Source organism: Camelus bactrianus, chromosome 7, assembly GCF_048773025.1.
Source record: "Camelus bactrianus isolate YW-2024 breed Bactrian camel chromosome 7, ASM4877302v1, whole genome shotgun sequence".
Classification (NCBI taxonomy): Eukaryota; Metazoa; Chordata; class Mammalia; order Artiodactyla; family Camelidae; genus Camelus; species Camelus bactrianus.
The window spans coordinates 21,319,305-21,334,816 of record NC_133545.1 but is presented as its reverse complement, the minus strand read 5'-3'; the positions used below and the strand labels follow the sequence as shown (position 1 = coordinate 21,334,816).

The 15,512-nt window shown below is 48.7% G+C and overlaps 1 protein-coding gene across 2 annotated transcripts; it reads left to right on the top strand.

Annotated features, from left to right (window-relative positions):
• The first annotated feature begins 1,696 nt into the window (after positions 1 to 1,696).
• LEP (leptin) lies at positions 1,697 to 15,298 on the top strand. Of its 2 annotated transcripts, none has more exons than XM_010947572.3 (3): positions 1,697 to 2,637; positions 10,630 to 10,801; positions 12,536 to 15,298. In XM_010947572.3, exons 1-3 carry the CDS (start codon positions 2,591 to 2,593, stop codon positions 12,890 to 12,892), a joined length of 576 nt encoding a protein of 191 aa, XP_010945874.2. In that variant the 5' UTR covers positions 1,697 to 2,590; the 3' UTR covers positions 12,893 to 15,298. The 2 variants fall into 2 exon arrangements, with proteins under 2 accessions (XP_010945874.2, XP_010945872.2); XM_010947570.3 differs by having other exon boundaries at positions 1,705 to 2,637; positions 12,533 to 15,298.
• The last annotated feature ends 214 nt before the right edge of the window (positions 15,299 to 15,512 follow it).

Here is a 15,512-nt window from a genome sequence, read left to right as displayed (position 1 = left end):
ACTATCAACTGGGAATATGGTGAACAAAGCAGACCCTTGCCATCCTGGCAGAGCACAGAGACTTTGAGGAGCATTTTCCTGTTAGGAAGTCTCCAATGCAATATTACTATGAGCCTGCTTTCCTTATCCTCTCCACACCATCATCACTGCAGGTGTGTTTTCACAAGTTTAAAAAAATCTACCCTCCCAGGGGCCTTAAGTCCAAAGTGATCCCCTAACTGTGGTGCACTAATATTACATGTCAAAAGTCAGCTATGTAGTGCATGGTGTCCCTGGGATTCAGTTCAACAAACTTTTCCTGGGCACCCACGTGTGCCTGGGCATGTGAAGGTACTAGGACTTAAAAAATGGATGGCCTGCATCATTAAAAAATCCACAAACAGGGTGTGGAGAAAAGGGAACCTTCCTACACTGTTGGTGGGAATATGATTTGGTGCAGCCATTATGGAAAACCATATGAAGAGTCCTTAAAAAATTAAAAATAGACTTACCCTATGATCTATGATCCAGCAATCCCACTCTTGGACATATATCCAGAAAAGATGAAAACTCTAATTTGAAAAGATACACACACCCCAGTGTTCACAGAAGCACTCACTATTTACTATAGTCAAGACACGCAAGCAACCTAAATGTCCATCGACAGATGATTGGATAAAGAAGTTGTGGTATCTATATACAATGGAGTACTACTCAGTCATAAAAAGAATGAAATAATGCCATTTGCAGCAACTGTGGATAGACCTAGAGATTATTATACTAAGTGAAGTAAGTCAGACAAATACAAATATCATACATCACTTATATATGGAATCTAAAAAATGACACAAATGAACTTACTTACAAAACAGAAACAGACTCACAGCATTGAAAACAAACTTACGGTTACCAAAGAAGAAGGAGGGGAGGGATAAATTAGGAGTTTGGGATTAGCAGATACAAATTACTATATATAAAACAGATAAACAACAAGGTCCTACTGTATAGCACAGGGACCTATATTCAATAGCTTATAATAACCTATAATGAAAAAGAATATATATATGTATAGCAATTATTATGCTATTCACCAGAAACAAACACAAAACTGTAAATTAACTATACTTCAATTGAAAAAAAAATGGATAGCCTGCTATGCCCCTGCCCTCCACTTACAACCTAGGAGTGTGCATGGTATGTGTCACTCAAGCCAGCAGGAGGGAGGGGAGTTGGCTGGAAGGGTGATGGAGACAAACTTCTTCAACGGGGGAGAGACAGACCTCAGTGAAATGGGGAGATTCCGCTTGGAAAAGGAATGAATAGTCCCATGTGCCCACCCAGGCCTGGTGAGAATAAGGACCCAGATAACCCAGGGGTTGGCAAACTTTCTCTCTAAAGGACCAGACAGTAATCATCTTAGACTTTGCAGGCCAAGAGGCAACATCAGGGATATCATGTAGGCGTAAGGGAGAGAATTTTCCAATTTTGGCGGAGGGGACAGAATTCAAAATTTTATTTATGGACCCTGAAATGTAAATTTCATGTGATCTTCACAAGTCAGAACTATTATTCTTTTGATTTTTTTCCAAATATTTAAAATTGCAGAAACCATTCTAGCTCTTGGGCCATACTGGCCGGTTGCAGGATTTGGCCTGCCCTCATAGTTTGCCAACCCCTACCTAACAGGAGGGGCTAGTTATTCACTGAATGGTTTGTTTCTGGAGCTGCTCTTTGCTGTGGGGAGCAGAACCGGCCTGATCTAGCTGTCGACACCTGGGTTCCTGGTCCATCTCTACACCTGACCAGCTGGGGGTTCTGAGGGAAGATTTAGCCTCTCGGGACCTCACTTCCCTCGTTCCTGAAGCCTGAGGATAATATCACCCTACTCACAGGCTGTGGTGAGGAAAATATCGTCTGGGACACTCCTCTTTGTAACAGGAAATACTAGGTTGAGGATGGACCCTGGGTGCATCCAGTCTCATCCCAAAAGGTCGCAGTGTCCAGTTCTGCCCAAATCCCTCCGGAGCCGGCACACTTGGTGTAGCCTTGAAGCAGACTCCTTGTAACTAGGATAAGCTTGTCTCTCAGGGGTGCCAACCCGAACAACCCGCCCTGGGTCTTGGAACTGGCTTCTTGGCAAGCCAGAGCAGACCCGCCATTCCGATGGGGCGCCGTGGCACGGGCGGGTCGCTCCCGCCAACCCGGGGCTTCCTTGGTGCGCAGGGCCCGTCGGGTCCCGCCGCCCAGAGCATCACTCTCCAGCAAGGGCGCGGTGCGAGCCCACACCGGCCAGCTCCAGCTCGGAGGAACCCCGCACTACCACCCTGTCCCCTGCGGCCCTTCCCCGAGGCCCAAAAGGCCGATTCTGGCGCCACCTCGAGGATTTCTCGCTCCTGCCGGCCGACCCCAGCACTTCAGGCTGTACCCGAGGGCGCGCGCGAGGCTCCTGGCGCAGCGGAGTCCCTCCCTCGAGGCCTCAGCCCCCGTGGCCGCCCGGCCCGTGCTGCCCCGCCGAACCGGGCGGGGCGGGAGCTGGCGCTCCGGGTGCGCCAGGGCCTGCCTGGCAGTTGCGCAAGTTGCGCTCCGGCGGCTATAAGAGGGGCGGGCAGGCATGGAGCCCCGGAGGAATCGAGGAATCGCGGCTCCAGCAGCTGCGAGGTAAGTCCCGGGCGCTCTCCTTTCTCCTTCTCCGCCGATCTTTGTTGGCAAGCCACCCCACCCTACCCTGGACCCCGGGGAAACTGAGGCAGGCGAAGGGTCAGGGAAGATGGCTTGCTTCTGGATCGTGGTTGCTTTGCACCAGAGTTCTAACTCGAAGGAAGGCGGCTGGGAGCCGGGGAGGGTAGGATTTGGGGCTGGGCTGTGCCCATGCCCTCGGGGCAGGAATCTGCCTTCAGAGCCAGCCAGGGCCCCAGGAGACTCCCAGAGCCGCCAGCCCTGCCGCTGAGATGCTTTGGAAATTGCCTTGAGCACTCCCCCAAAGATCAGGGTACCCCGCCTCCATCTGCAGGGGACGTGCGTTGAGTTTCTGAGAAGTATGACTTCTGAGGGTATATGCTTTGAGTTTCTGAGGAGGAGCCTTCCTCTGCGGATGAGAAATCAGGCATCATTTTTCAGCAGGGGTCGTGACTTTTGAATGAGAGGGGCCCTATAAATCCCAGGCCTAGGTCAGGGGTGAGGGAGTAGAGGTGGGAAGAAGAACTCTCAGGAAGAACCCAAATCTCCCAGAGAAATGACGCCGGGTCGCACGGCATCTGACCTCAAAGCCGTGCAAATTGTCTCCTACGCTATGGATAAAACGGGGTTTCCCTGGGGCGACAGAACAGCGGGTTATGGGAAAGACCTGGTAATCCCATGTTTCTCACTGTTACCACTTGTCTAGCGAAAACGGACAAGTGCACTCTGTTGGCAGGTGGGCCCCAGGTGAGACGAACCAGGCCCATCTTCTCTCTTGGCTTGATTTAGATTTCATTGTGCTTGTGTTACTTTACACCCCCAGTTTCTATAGCTTAAAGATATGGCACTTTGGAAAAGTGAATCCTTAAATACAGTTCGAGCCGAGTGACACAGTGGCCTGGTTGTCATTTGAGAATAGCAGCTTTGGAGCCAACCAGAAGGTGATCTGCAGGGGAGGTGGGGCAGAGGGCAAAGGCTTGAAGGCACCACACCAGGAGCACCAGCAGGATGACTCCGCTCCATAGGCACCGACCTCTGTCCACCCTCTTATGTTTGTCTGGGAGAGTTCTGAGGTGGGCAGTGGGACTGGGACTAGTGGGAGAGAGGGAGTCCAGTCTCTTTCCCACAAGGATGGTGTGCAGAACCAGATTCACTCTCATTCTAACACCCTCATGAACAGGAGGGCCTTGCTGATCATTTCTCTCCTTCAGGCAGAGGGAGAAGGCAAGAGAAAAGCCGTGGATGTGATTTGGTTCTTTCCTTTTCCAGAAGTTGAGGACATTGGGTTGAGGGGAACGTTTCCATGTTGGCCAAAGGAGCGTCCTTCTCATATTTTGTACATCTTATGCCCAAAATAACTCTTCTTGGTATTTGGGGGAAATATTTTCCTCCCCCTCTGTTCCAGGAAATGGCTCCAAGAGCCAAGGACAGAGCCAGGGAGATTGCAGTGAATTCTTGCCCGTCAGCCTCAGGCGGATGCCGCTCGTGTCTGAGTGGCCCATGCAGGGTGCAAGGTGGCCGCTTGGGAGAGCTCTCTTCACGGAACCTGGTCATTGTCCACGCTCTAGCCTAGCTGCCACCTAGGGGAACATGGTGGTCAGTGGGGATCGGGGGAGATAAGGGCTCCAGGGAGGTGGAGTCTTTGTGGGTGTGTGCATCCTCAAATAGCATGCATGTAAGTTAAAGGAAAACCAAGCCAAATTCTCCTGCAGTCAGTCAGTCAGGAGATCCTGTCCCCAACAGCAGTAGGAGTCTAGTGGCGGCAGCTCCCGTGTGGCCTGCCAGCCAAGAGCTTTGAAATACTTTTCTGTCCACACAATTGTCTCAGATAAGTAGAAGGAGATGTTGTTTCTGCTTAAAAACAACACACCTGATGCCTGGGCCCCCAGAATCCTTCGCACTTACTCCATATGTGAAAACAAATGTGCCTTCTTCTCGGCAAACTGCATTTTACAGTCTTTCCTGCTCAGTTTTTCAGCTCTCTGGAACTGAATCTGTGCACACTTTGAGTTTGTACTCTGGGGTCCCCCAGGCTGGGGGTGCAAAGGAAGAGGGAGGAAGCCACAGGGAAGACAGGAGGGGCAGAGGAGAGGTCTCAGAAGGGCTGGGGGCCCAGAGCACAGCAGCAGGAGCCAGCCTGATGAATGGGACCAAGGCAGGGAGCACCTGGGACAAGAGTCAAGATGGAGCAGAATTCAGGAAGCTGAAGGGAATCAGGGCCCACGTGGTACTAGGGGACACCTATCGGGTACAGGAAGCCAACCAACATTCCCGGAAAAGAAGACACATTTCCTGTCTTCATTAAGAAAGTTTCTTAGGAATTCCTGCTAGGCAAAAGTGAACCCTAGGATGTGACTTTAAAATGGGGGCAAGTGAACCATTGTAGAGTTAGGTAATGAATGCCTGGATAGACAATGAAGACCAGGGATGGGAAATATTTTATTTGTTCATTCATCATATATTTAATGAGCACCTGCTCAGTGCCAGGCCCTTGGGAGATGCTGAAACAACTGGCATATCCACCACTCCTGCTCCCAGCAGACATCACCAATTGATCACAGCACCTTCTTTCTCTGAGGCTGGATGGAGCTTCAGGTTCCCCTCCACTCAGTGCTCCAGGGAGCCTCTAAACACTGATCAGTTGATGCAGAAATTGAAACCTATTTGTTATCCCTGGTAAGATCAGATCTGAGGGTAGTTTCCAACGAGCAGGAAGAATATAACCCCCAACGTCCACATTCTTGCCACCAGTTAAGTATGTTAACATGATTGCTCAAACAAGGCTCTTGACTGTAAATAAAAGAAAACCACTCATGCTAGTTCAGTGTTTTTCAGCTATGTTGCAACCAACTTTTAAAAAGCAGAATGGAGACTCTCAAGGGTGCATCACGCATAATAAGGGTGAATTTCATTTCTTGACACTTCTTTCCCTTACATGTGTGTATTTGTATGTCTCCTGGATGAAAAAAAATATATTCAGAAAGTTGAAAGCTACTTAAGTGAGTAGTATATTTGTTCTTTGTTTGCTTGTTTTCTTCTTCTTTTTTTCTTTTGGAGGGGAATTAGGTTTGTTTGTTTGTTTATTTTAATGGAGGTGCTGGGGATTGAAAACCCAGGGCATTGTACATGCTAGGCCTACCCTCTACCACTGAGCTATACCCTCCCCCTGTGAGTAGTATATTTGGAAGCATATCTCACACTGGAGGCTAAGGACAAGGATAGCCCAGAACCAACAAGGTCAGGAGCCAGAAGGAAGGTCATTGCCTGACCATTGACCATAACCCGTCTCAGTGACTGGATAGACCCTGGTCTCTCTTAGCTACTCCATGTACATGATGCCAACCGTGGCTACCTTTGCACTTCTAAGTCCTCAACAGAGACAAACTGAACTCTTTGAAGCCCTATTTTAAATTCCTGGGAGAGACACTAATTAACCCAATCAGAAGTTAGAGGAAAAGGGGACAAGTAAAAGGAGAAAAGAGTATTCTGGTTTTTTGCCCACTACTGCTCATGCAAACATATAGCCTCCAGGGGGTGTGTGTGTGTGTGTGTGTGTGTGTCCATCCTGAGCTAGGGCAGATCACCCACAAGGTCCCTACCACACATGGAATCAAGCCCAGGACATTCTAACTCTCCAGCTTCACATACTACCCTTCTACCATATTGAAATCTCTTAAACCTATCATGGATTTCCCCCAACTCCACATTGTCCCCTTGGCCTGGAATACCCTGCTTGCTGTCTTACACCTGGGGAACTCTTGTCCTTCAGATCTCTGTGCTAAGCTGTCCTCACCCCTCCACCAAAGTCACCCCCTTTCCCTATGCCCCTCTGGTTCAATGTTTCTTTCCTTATAACTTTCACCAGGTTGTGTTAAAATGAGTTGTTTAAGCTTGTATCTGTTCCACTGGATTCTGAGTAACTTGAAGGACCAGGATGCAATCCAACCTTCTCTGTCTCTGTTCATCTTGTGTCCTTTCCTCATCCCCAAATCCCTTCCAACTTGGAGTCAGGGAGGAAGGAAGGAAGGCTAAGAGGGAAGAATGGGAGAGAGCCCGCAGGAAGAATCTCAACAGGGAGAGCAAGGGCTTAGACTATCCAAAGCACTTTCCTCAAAATTAATGGCAAATATCGCATTACCTGAATTTAATTCACACTAGCATATCAAAGATGACTGAGAGAGGGATATAAAAACCTGATGGCTGGGAAAAAGAAGAAGAAAGAGAGGAGAGTGTCCCTGGCCCCTTGTGAACCTCTGGTACTTTCAACCAGGAGAAGAAGAGGGGTGTGGAAGGCTCAGAGCCAGCGGCCTCCACCAGCAAAGGCCTCTGTGACTCAGAGCGCTGCAACCCACACACAGTTCTGCTGAACTTTAGAGCTCCTAATTTTACACACGACTCCCTCCTGAGTTACCCAAGCCTTCCTCTCTCTTTAAATGTTCTTCCTTGCATTGCAGTCAGTTAGATAAATTCTTCAATCAGTTATTTAAGAGCAGTTTTGTTCTTTACTTTTATTTTTAACAAATAGTATATGTAGGTAGTTGATGATGTCAGATACTGCGGTTTACTACCTGGGCTTCCTGGGAAAACCCCCAGCCTTCAGCCCCATCCATCCTCACTCCTGATTCCCACTGTCCTGTAATTGCAGGTCTCCTTCATCTCTGTCCCTGGCCCACGGTGGGCGATCAATACATGTTAGCTGTCACCCATCAAATAGATATTGAGTAACTATTATGTGTCAGGTGCTGTGCTCAGTGAAATTGTAGTTCCTGCCTCAAATTATCCCTCCCCTCCCCAGACCCTAAACCCTGCTCTTACCAGCCATTCCCCTCCACCCCAAAATCTCGGGCCACAACCAGATCCCACCCAGATACTGACACTCGGGTAAACCAAGAAAGACTTGATGTTTGATTAAGCCTGTTGTCTGATGCTTGTGTCCAAGTGTAAAATGAATTAGCATTAATTTTAGCTGCATTTAGCAGAGACCCAAAATAACAGTGGCTTAACCAAGACACAGATTATGTCTCTCACTGCCTTAGCACAAGTTCAGAGATAGGTAGTCCACGCCAGTCTGGCATCTCGGCTCCAGGAAGTCCTAAGGGACCTGGCCTCCTCCAGCTCTCTACTCCGCCATTCATACAGTGAGGTTTTCATCCTCATGATCCAAGAGGCACTAGTACGCCGGCTACCACATTCACAATTCAGGTATCGGGATGGAGGAAGGGATGGAAAGGAAGGGGCAAAGGCACACAGCACGAGAGCTGCCATGTGGCGTGTCTGCTTCTATTCAGTTGGTCAGAATTTCGTTGCACGGCCATACCTAGTTGGGAAAAGCTGGGAAATACAGTCGTTATTCTGGGTGGCACTACGAGTTCTGTCTGCAGCCCTGCAGGGAGCACCCCTAAACCTGACCGCTCCTCTTAGACTTACTCAGCAGCAGCTCTTCAATTCCTCCAACCAAGGAACTGCGATTTATTTCAGCATCCACTGAAGCATATTATCAGTGGTGATAAAGAAGTCTAGTAAAACTGCTTTTCCACTCAGGTATTGCATACAGGGTGGCCATTATGTGAGAGCGACTATGACCAGAGTTAATCTGGTAGTAAATTCTCTTGGGAAGGAGGGTGTCATTAACACACGAATCCTAGGAAAGGTTACCACTCAATCTTGTGCCACTGCAGGAGGACCCAGAAATACCAGACACGCTTTTGAGATGGCCCAGGGGAGGCAATGGGCCAAGTGCCAGATTCAGGGTTGGCTACAGGTAGTGTTACCCGAGCATTTCAAGACCTGCCAAGTAATGACACAATTCCAAAACAGCTGACATTTACACCCCCTGCCCCCACCCCACCTTACACACACACACACACACACACACACACACGCACACACAGCCACACTTGGATGGGCAGGGGCTTTAGAGGTTCATCTCAGTTACCCTTTGGGCCATGCAGTGTTATTCGTTCCATTTTACTGATGGAAACCGATGCTTTAGGGAATTAAATATCGTGCCCAGAGACACATAGCTAATAAGGACAGGGCCTTCTTATGAAGCTTTGGGGCCCGACCACTGTGCTTCCACTTCTGCTGGGGTTTCATGGAAACACTGGGGGATTAGCACTGTTTAACTCCATTCCCCAAACATTTGGTGGACATATTTACTATTAAAAGTATTAACTTTTCAGGAGAGAAAATAAGCACAAAAATATGTGAAGTGCCCCCTCCCGAGTTACTTAGTATTTTTCATACGTGAAGTTGATGCAGGGGTACAGTCTTGTAGCTTCATCCTAGAGCAGGGTGTTTGTTCCTGAGTGCTGGAGTCCCAGGAGCTGCCCTTGGTTGGGCATTGGATGGCTTGTAATCTGGGCTTTCCCTTAAAGGCTGGAAAAACTGGTGGGGTAGGGGAGAAAGTGCCAACCTTTCTGGGTAAGGCAGCTCTGGCCGCGACTCCTGGCTTTGCCACTTACCTATTTGACTTTGGACAAGTGAATGCATCTTCTTGAGCATCATTTTCCCCCTGCTATAAAATTCACATTAAAAAAAAATACCTTTGGGGAGTGGGTATAGCTCAGTGGTAGAGCATGTGCTTAGCATGCATGAGGTCCTGGGTTCAATCCCCAGTCTCTCCACTTAAAAAAAATTAAATAAAATTCTTAAAAATAAAGAATTAATTAATTTTTTAAAAACCATACCTTTGATCAAGCACTATAAATAATATAGAAAGAGACTGCGTGTTTCTATTATATTGCCATAATATGAATTATACTGTTACTGTCACCTATGGACTGAAAATGCATTACCTGTTTTTATCAGGACCCAGATGAGGCAGAACACAAAAATCAGGGATGAACTTTTTTGCCATCTCTAGAACCTTCATGCTAATATTTACTTACTCTTGATCATTATTTCAGGCTCACCCACACATACTTAGCACAGATCATTGGCCACAGACTCACATACGTTTAACTTTATTACCTTTTGCCTCGTGTATCTCATTAAAACTTTGCTGCTTAATCAAGGATCTGCACAGTATTCATGTTAGAATTCATGGTTCCAGGACTTTGGAAGTTTCAGACATTCTGGATGAAAGTATTACATTCTTTCCTGCCTCCACGCCATTGCACCAGCTGCTTTCTTGGCCACTTCTGGCAACCACTTTATATTCTTACTGACCCCTAGTTGACCTTTAATACCCAGCTCAGCCGACACCTCTCCTGTGATATCTTATCCTTCTTGCAAAGCTCTTTCTTCCTGTATTGGAGTGAACTATTTACCTGTTTACCTCTCCTATGAAACTGTAAGAATCTTGAGAGTAGGGGGCTTCCATTGTTCACTGCGGCATCCTTGGTGTCCGGCACTGCATCTGATGTATCGGACCTTCCTTAAGTGCCGGTTGGATTCAGGCTCCCAGTTGGAGAGAAGGGAAGTAATAAAGCCAGTGATAAATGCCACTGTGGAGGTATTAGCTGGCTGCAGTGAGAAAGTAATGGAGAGGACAGTAACATAATCTCTAATAATAGGGTAGTAATAGAGTACGCGTCACAACATCTTTAAAACTCTTTCACACACATTATCTAATTTGATCCTTGTAAAAGCCTGGAGATAGGTATATTGCAGGGGATGAAGGGGGAGTTTTTAGTGGTTCTGTGAGATGCCTGAAGTCATTCAGCTAGTAAATGGCTGGATTCAAATCAGACCTTAAAACCCTGTCCATGTGCTCATGCCCTGGCGTACTCCTCTGTGGTCTCCAGCTCACCTCACTGTGGTTTTCTTGATCTGGCTGTGCCTGTCCTCAGGGAGTGCATTTTATTAATGTATTTCTAGATAATGAATTGTCTTTGACTCTGGGGAGATGATAGCCACAGCAGAAAGCCAATCTTGTTTGTATCCGCATCCGATAATGTGGTTGGTAACGGGGCGTATGGGTGTTCTCTGAGATCCCAGTGACATGCTCTATGTCATTCCTTCTGTTTTCAGGCCCCAGCAGCCCATCCCGGGAAGGAAAATGCGCTGTGGACCCCTCTGCCGATTCCTGTGGCTTTGGCCCTATCTGTCCTATGTTGAAGCCGTGCCCATCCAAAAAGTTCAGGATGACACCAAAACCCTCATCAAGACGATCGTCACCAGGATCAACGACATTTCACACACGGTAGGGAGGGCCTGGGAGACCGGGTAGGAGTGGCCGGCCCGTGGGGATGCCGGACTTCAGAGGTTGGCTGAGGCCGTGCAACCATACACAGTGCTATGGTGGCCTCGATGCCCTCCCACGTGTCCACGCATGGACAGCTGCCTCTGCTCTCCCCTCCCCACAGCCCCCACTCCCTTCCTCCCCTTCTGCCCTGACTGGAATCCTAGTGCCCAGGACCAGAAGGAGACGTAAAGGTCCTGTGTTCCCTGGGGAGGTGACCAGACCCCCCAGGAGCATCTCCTCTGGGTCTTCATCCCATCTCTAAAACGTGCTAATCATTGGGCATTCTTCATGGTTGGAGCTGAACTCTGACCCCATGAAGCTTCTCATGACCACTAGGTCTGCCTGTCAGGCCGCCTAGAAAAAAATCTGTCTTCTTTCACATACAGCCCTCTATGTACTTGCAAACAGCTGTCAATGTCCCCTGGGTCTTTTCTGTGGGGACCACTTCCCAGATGAGGTCTGTACTTAGAATTAGGAAGACTAAGTGTGAATCCTCACCCTTCTGTTCTCTGTCTGTAAAATCTTTTTTTTTCCAACAATGAAAGTTTTTTTTTTAAGCTTTGTTTTGGGGGGGAGGCAAGGGAGGTAATTAGGTTTATTTATTTTTAGAGGAGGTAGTAGGGATTGAACCCAGGACCTCATTCATGCAAAGCATGCGCTCTAGCTCTTTGAGCTATACCCTCCCCACTCTGTCTGTAAAATCTTAAGCCAGTTAAGTTCCTTAATTTCTTTAAACCATGGTTTCCTCCTCTAGGTAATGGGACTATCTTATAGTCTTTACAAGGTCGTTATGAGATTAAATCAGATAAAGCATGTGACCCATCGCCCCCATATACCCCCCTGCAGAACCAGAACAGAGTGCGTGTCCTCTTCAAAGGTTTTCAGTTGTGACTTTTGATATCCCCCAGCCTTAAGTTTACTTATTGACCTGCATTGAGCAATCTGGAGACTTCATCTCCTGGCCACTGTGCATTTCTGACCGTGGCCTTGGGCAGCCGGGGAGAAGTTCGGTGGCTGGAAGCCGGGACAGTTCAGAATTAGATGGAGTCTTGGGCATTTCATAGAGAAAAATCTGTATGTCTCCTTACTTTCAAAATAGTCATTTGACAAGCTGCACATGATGGATCCAGAGTGTGCCAACCTGTGTGGTGCAGGGAGTGCTGTGGGCTGGGGGCAGGGGGAGAGTCTCTCCTGGTAACCGAGTTATTAGAGCAGAGGAGTGAGGTGGGGCATCGCTGGGGGTATGGTCTTGATCTTTAAGGGGGTGGGATTTCATGGAGAACCTGACTGGAGGAAGGAGTCTGCTCAGGGAGGAAGGGAATGAGAATCACTGGGAATGGGGACCTTATGGAGGACCTCAATGGCTGGGAAGAGGCTCAACTTAGTAAGAAGTAGGGATTCATGGCTGGTTCTATAGCAGAGGCATCTGGAGAAGGGAACAACTTGCAAAGGAGGGTCTAAAGTGGTGGGCAGGGTGGTTTGGGAAGGGCAGGAAGACAGAAGTCCAGGAGACCAACCCGCAGGTTTGGCAGCCACCTGGGCACAAGAAGTAAGGGCTTAGGCAGGATGATGTGGAAGGGAGAAAGGAGGTACCAAAGGAACAAACCTCCATGCTTGTGGGAAAGGCCAGGGTTTGCAGAGCTGACATCTCCCCCGCTGAGCAGTTGCTCTCCCCTTCCTCCTGCACAGCAGTTGGTCTCCTCCAAGCAGAGGGTCACTGGTTTGGACTTCATCCCTGGGCTCCACCCTGTCTTGAGTTTATCCAAGATGGACCAGACCTTGGCGATCTACCAACAGATCCTCACCAGTCTGCCTTCCAGAAATGTGATCCAAATATCTAATGACCTGGAGAACCTGCGGGACCTTCTCCACCTGTTGGCTTCCTCCAAGAGCTGCCCCTTGCCCCAGGCCAGGGCCCTCGAGACCTTGGAGAGCCTGGGCAGCGTCCTGGAAGCCTCCCTCTACTCCACGGAGGTGGTGGCCCTGAGCAGGCTGCAGGGATCACTGCAGGACATGCTGCAGCAGCTGGACCTCAGCCTTGGGTGCTGAAGCCTTGAAGGCCTCCCTTCCCAAAGTCAAGGGAAGAATCCTGAGCTTCCAGGTGTCTCCAGGAGAAGAGAGCCTGTGTGGACATCCTTTATGCAAGCCTGCGGGCCATTTTTCTCTCACTACTCTAAGCCACTCTTCCAAAGGCAGAAGACTCCAAGGCACAAAACCAAAGATATAAATACATGGTTCCATGCCCCCTGGGAAGAGGTCCCCATCCAGCAGCAGCGGACTAGATCTGGGATTTTCACAGAAGTCTTCCTCCCTGTTCCATCTCTCTCTCACTGCATGCTTCAGCGTGACCCTGGGTGATTTCAGGAGGCAGGCCACGGAGCTTTTTTGGACGATCAAGCAAGTTTCCATCTGAGAATTCCAGGGAGCACCATGAAGGCTACGCTGCATACACAGCTGGATACTCCTAGGCAACATGAGTTGAAAGCACCTATTTATTTACCATGCATTTTATTTATGGATTTGAAGCAAAACACCCGCTTTTCCAGGTTCTTTGGGGTCAGCCAGGGCTAGAGATGCTCCTAGGTGCTGTTTCCAATCTCATCGATGAGCCTGATCTAGGCAAACCCATTTTGAGTGACTTGAGGGCCCTCAAGTTAGTTCTCTAGTGACTGGCTTTGTTTCTACTGTGACTGACTTTCAATTACAGTGTTTGCTATGGCATTGCCCTAAACAGATCTCGAAGGGCCAGGATATTTTCAAAAGAAGAAGATGAATTTTGTCAAGTGTAATATATAGCCGTGTGCACCCGGAGGTGGGGAATGCGTTGGGGGAAGGGGAAGGATCCAGAATGAATTTTTTGAAGAACATTTGTGTGATGGGTTCTTTGGATGGGGTGATGTCATTTCCCCATCTTCGTGGTTTTCATGAATAAGAGATGATCTCTTCAGGGGGATTCTGGGGTTTTGCTGGTGCCCAGTGCCCGTGGAGGGAGTGGGGACGGGGCTAAAGCTGAAGACTTCGGGGGCAGCGGTGAGCTCTGGCCTTCTCCGACTGCTGGAGAGTGGTCTTTCTTATCAGGAAGTGAGGATCCCGCATTGGAGATAGTGATCCCCAGAGTTGAGATCCTTGGTGTGGTGCTCTGAATGGTCCAGGTTGATCCCACACTGAGTTTATAACATAGCAGTGTCCCTGTTTGGCATTTGCATACTTGCCAAAAGCAGGGTCACTTTTCCCATCTGTGTGGGAAGGATTTGTATTCCAGTGGGAGGCTGAAATCTGTAGGAGGTCTGTGGGCTTTAGAAGATGGTTCCAAGACCTGGGTCAGCACTGGATCAGTGAGTCCCAGGTCTCCACAACTGGTTTCCAGGAGTACCCGCTCTTGCTAGAGGTCACGTTCAGTAGTACAAACAAGGAGGCTTAAGTTTCCCACCATCCTGCTGCTGTGACGCAGCCATCACACCACAGGAGGTGAATCTGTCCAAGGAAATTTGAATCTAAGCAATCAATTTGAAGACTGAGCGCCTACTTGTGCTCAGTCCTGACTGGTGCTATGGGCTAGAGAAGCTCACCGAATAAATATTAAAATGCAGTCCTGCCCTCAGGGACCTTGCATTCCAGATGATAAAACCCTACTCTGGGGCATGCAAAGGCTGGCATTTCACCATGGCAACCGAGCAGCTGAAATGCAGTGTGGTCCTCAGCAGGTGGGAAATGCTGAGCTGAGGAAGGCAGTGCCCAGAGGGCCCCAGGCTAACACTGCTTGGACTTAGTAGCATTTTTCTTTTTCAGGGCACGTCAGCATCTATTACTGTGAAGCCACATCCCTTTGAAGAAGGATAGCTGAGAATTTAAAAAACCTAAGACCGTAACAGCAGAAAGGTGACAGGATCAGCACTAGAAACAGGTCCTCTGACCCCTAGAGTGTCCCTGGAGCCAAGTAATGCTCTCTGGGGGTGCTGATAGGGGTGGGCAGGGAGACCGGGGTGCTTGCTGGAAGAGAGGAATTTTGAGGCCGATTTAGCAGGAAATGAGGGAAGTGAATTGCCCGGGGGGAGGAGGCTGATTCTTTGAAGCTTTGGTGCTGAGACACCAAGGTGATGGGGCGAGCAGCCAGTTACAAAGAAAGGCAGAGAAAGGAAAGATGGGAGGGAAAAGGACATGTTGAAGAGCCCTTCTGGGGCAAAGAAGTTTGCTATCGAAAGAGTTAAGAGTCTAAAGTTCTAGAGCAGAGACTCATGGGATGGCAGAGTTGGACCTGCTCTGGAAAAAAATATGTCCTGATAATCACAGCCACTCAGGCTGGGATTTTTGTGAGTCTTTTGCTCACAAAACCTGGCACTATGGCTCATTCCTGGAGTGTGAAACTTCCAAAATGGAAATGATTGTCTTTTCTTGTAACTTGAAATAATTTTTTTTGGTCCCAAAAAATCCAAATAAATTACCTTTGCCCCCTGGTCTTTGTTTCCTGTCGCCTTTTGTGGTGGGGCTGAGGAAGGGCTGCTTGTGTGTGACAGGGCATGGCCCGGCTGGCCTTCTTCCATCACTGGGGTCAGCCCTGCCCAGGCTTGGCCACAGCCGGCCGCCAGTTATTCAGGCTAAAGGATTCCCCCAAAGCTCAGAGCACATTCTGCACCAGCGTCAGGGTGGGTCTGCAAATCAGCCTTGAGAA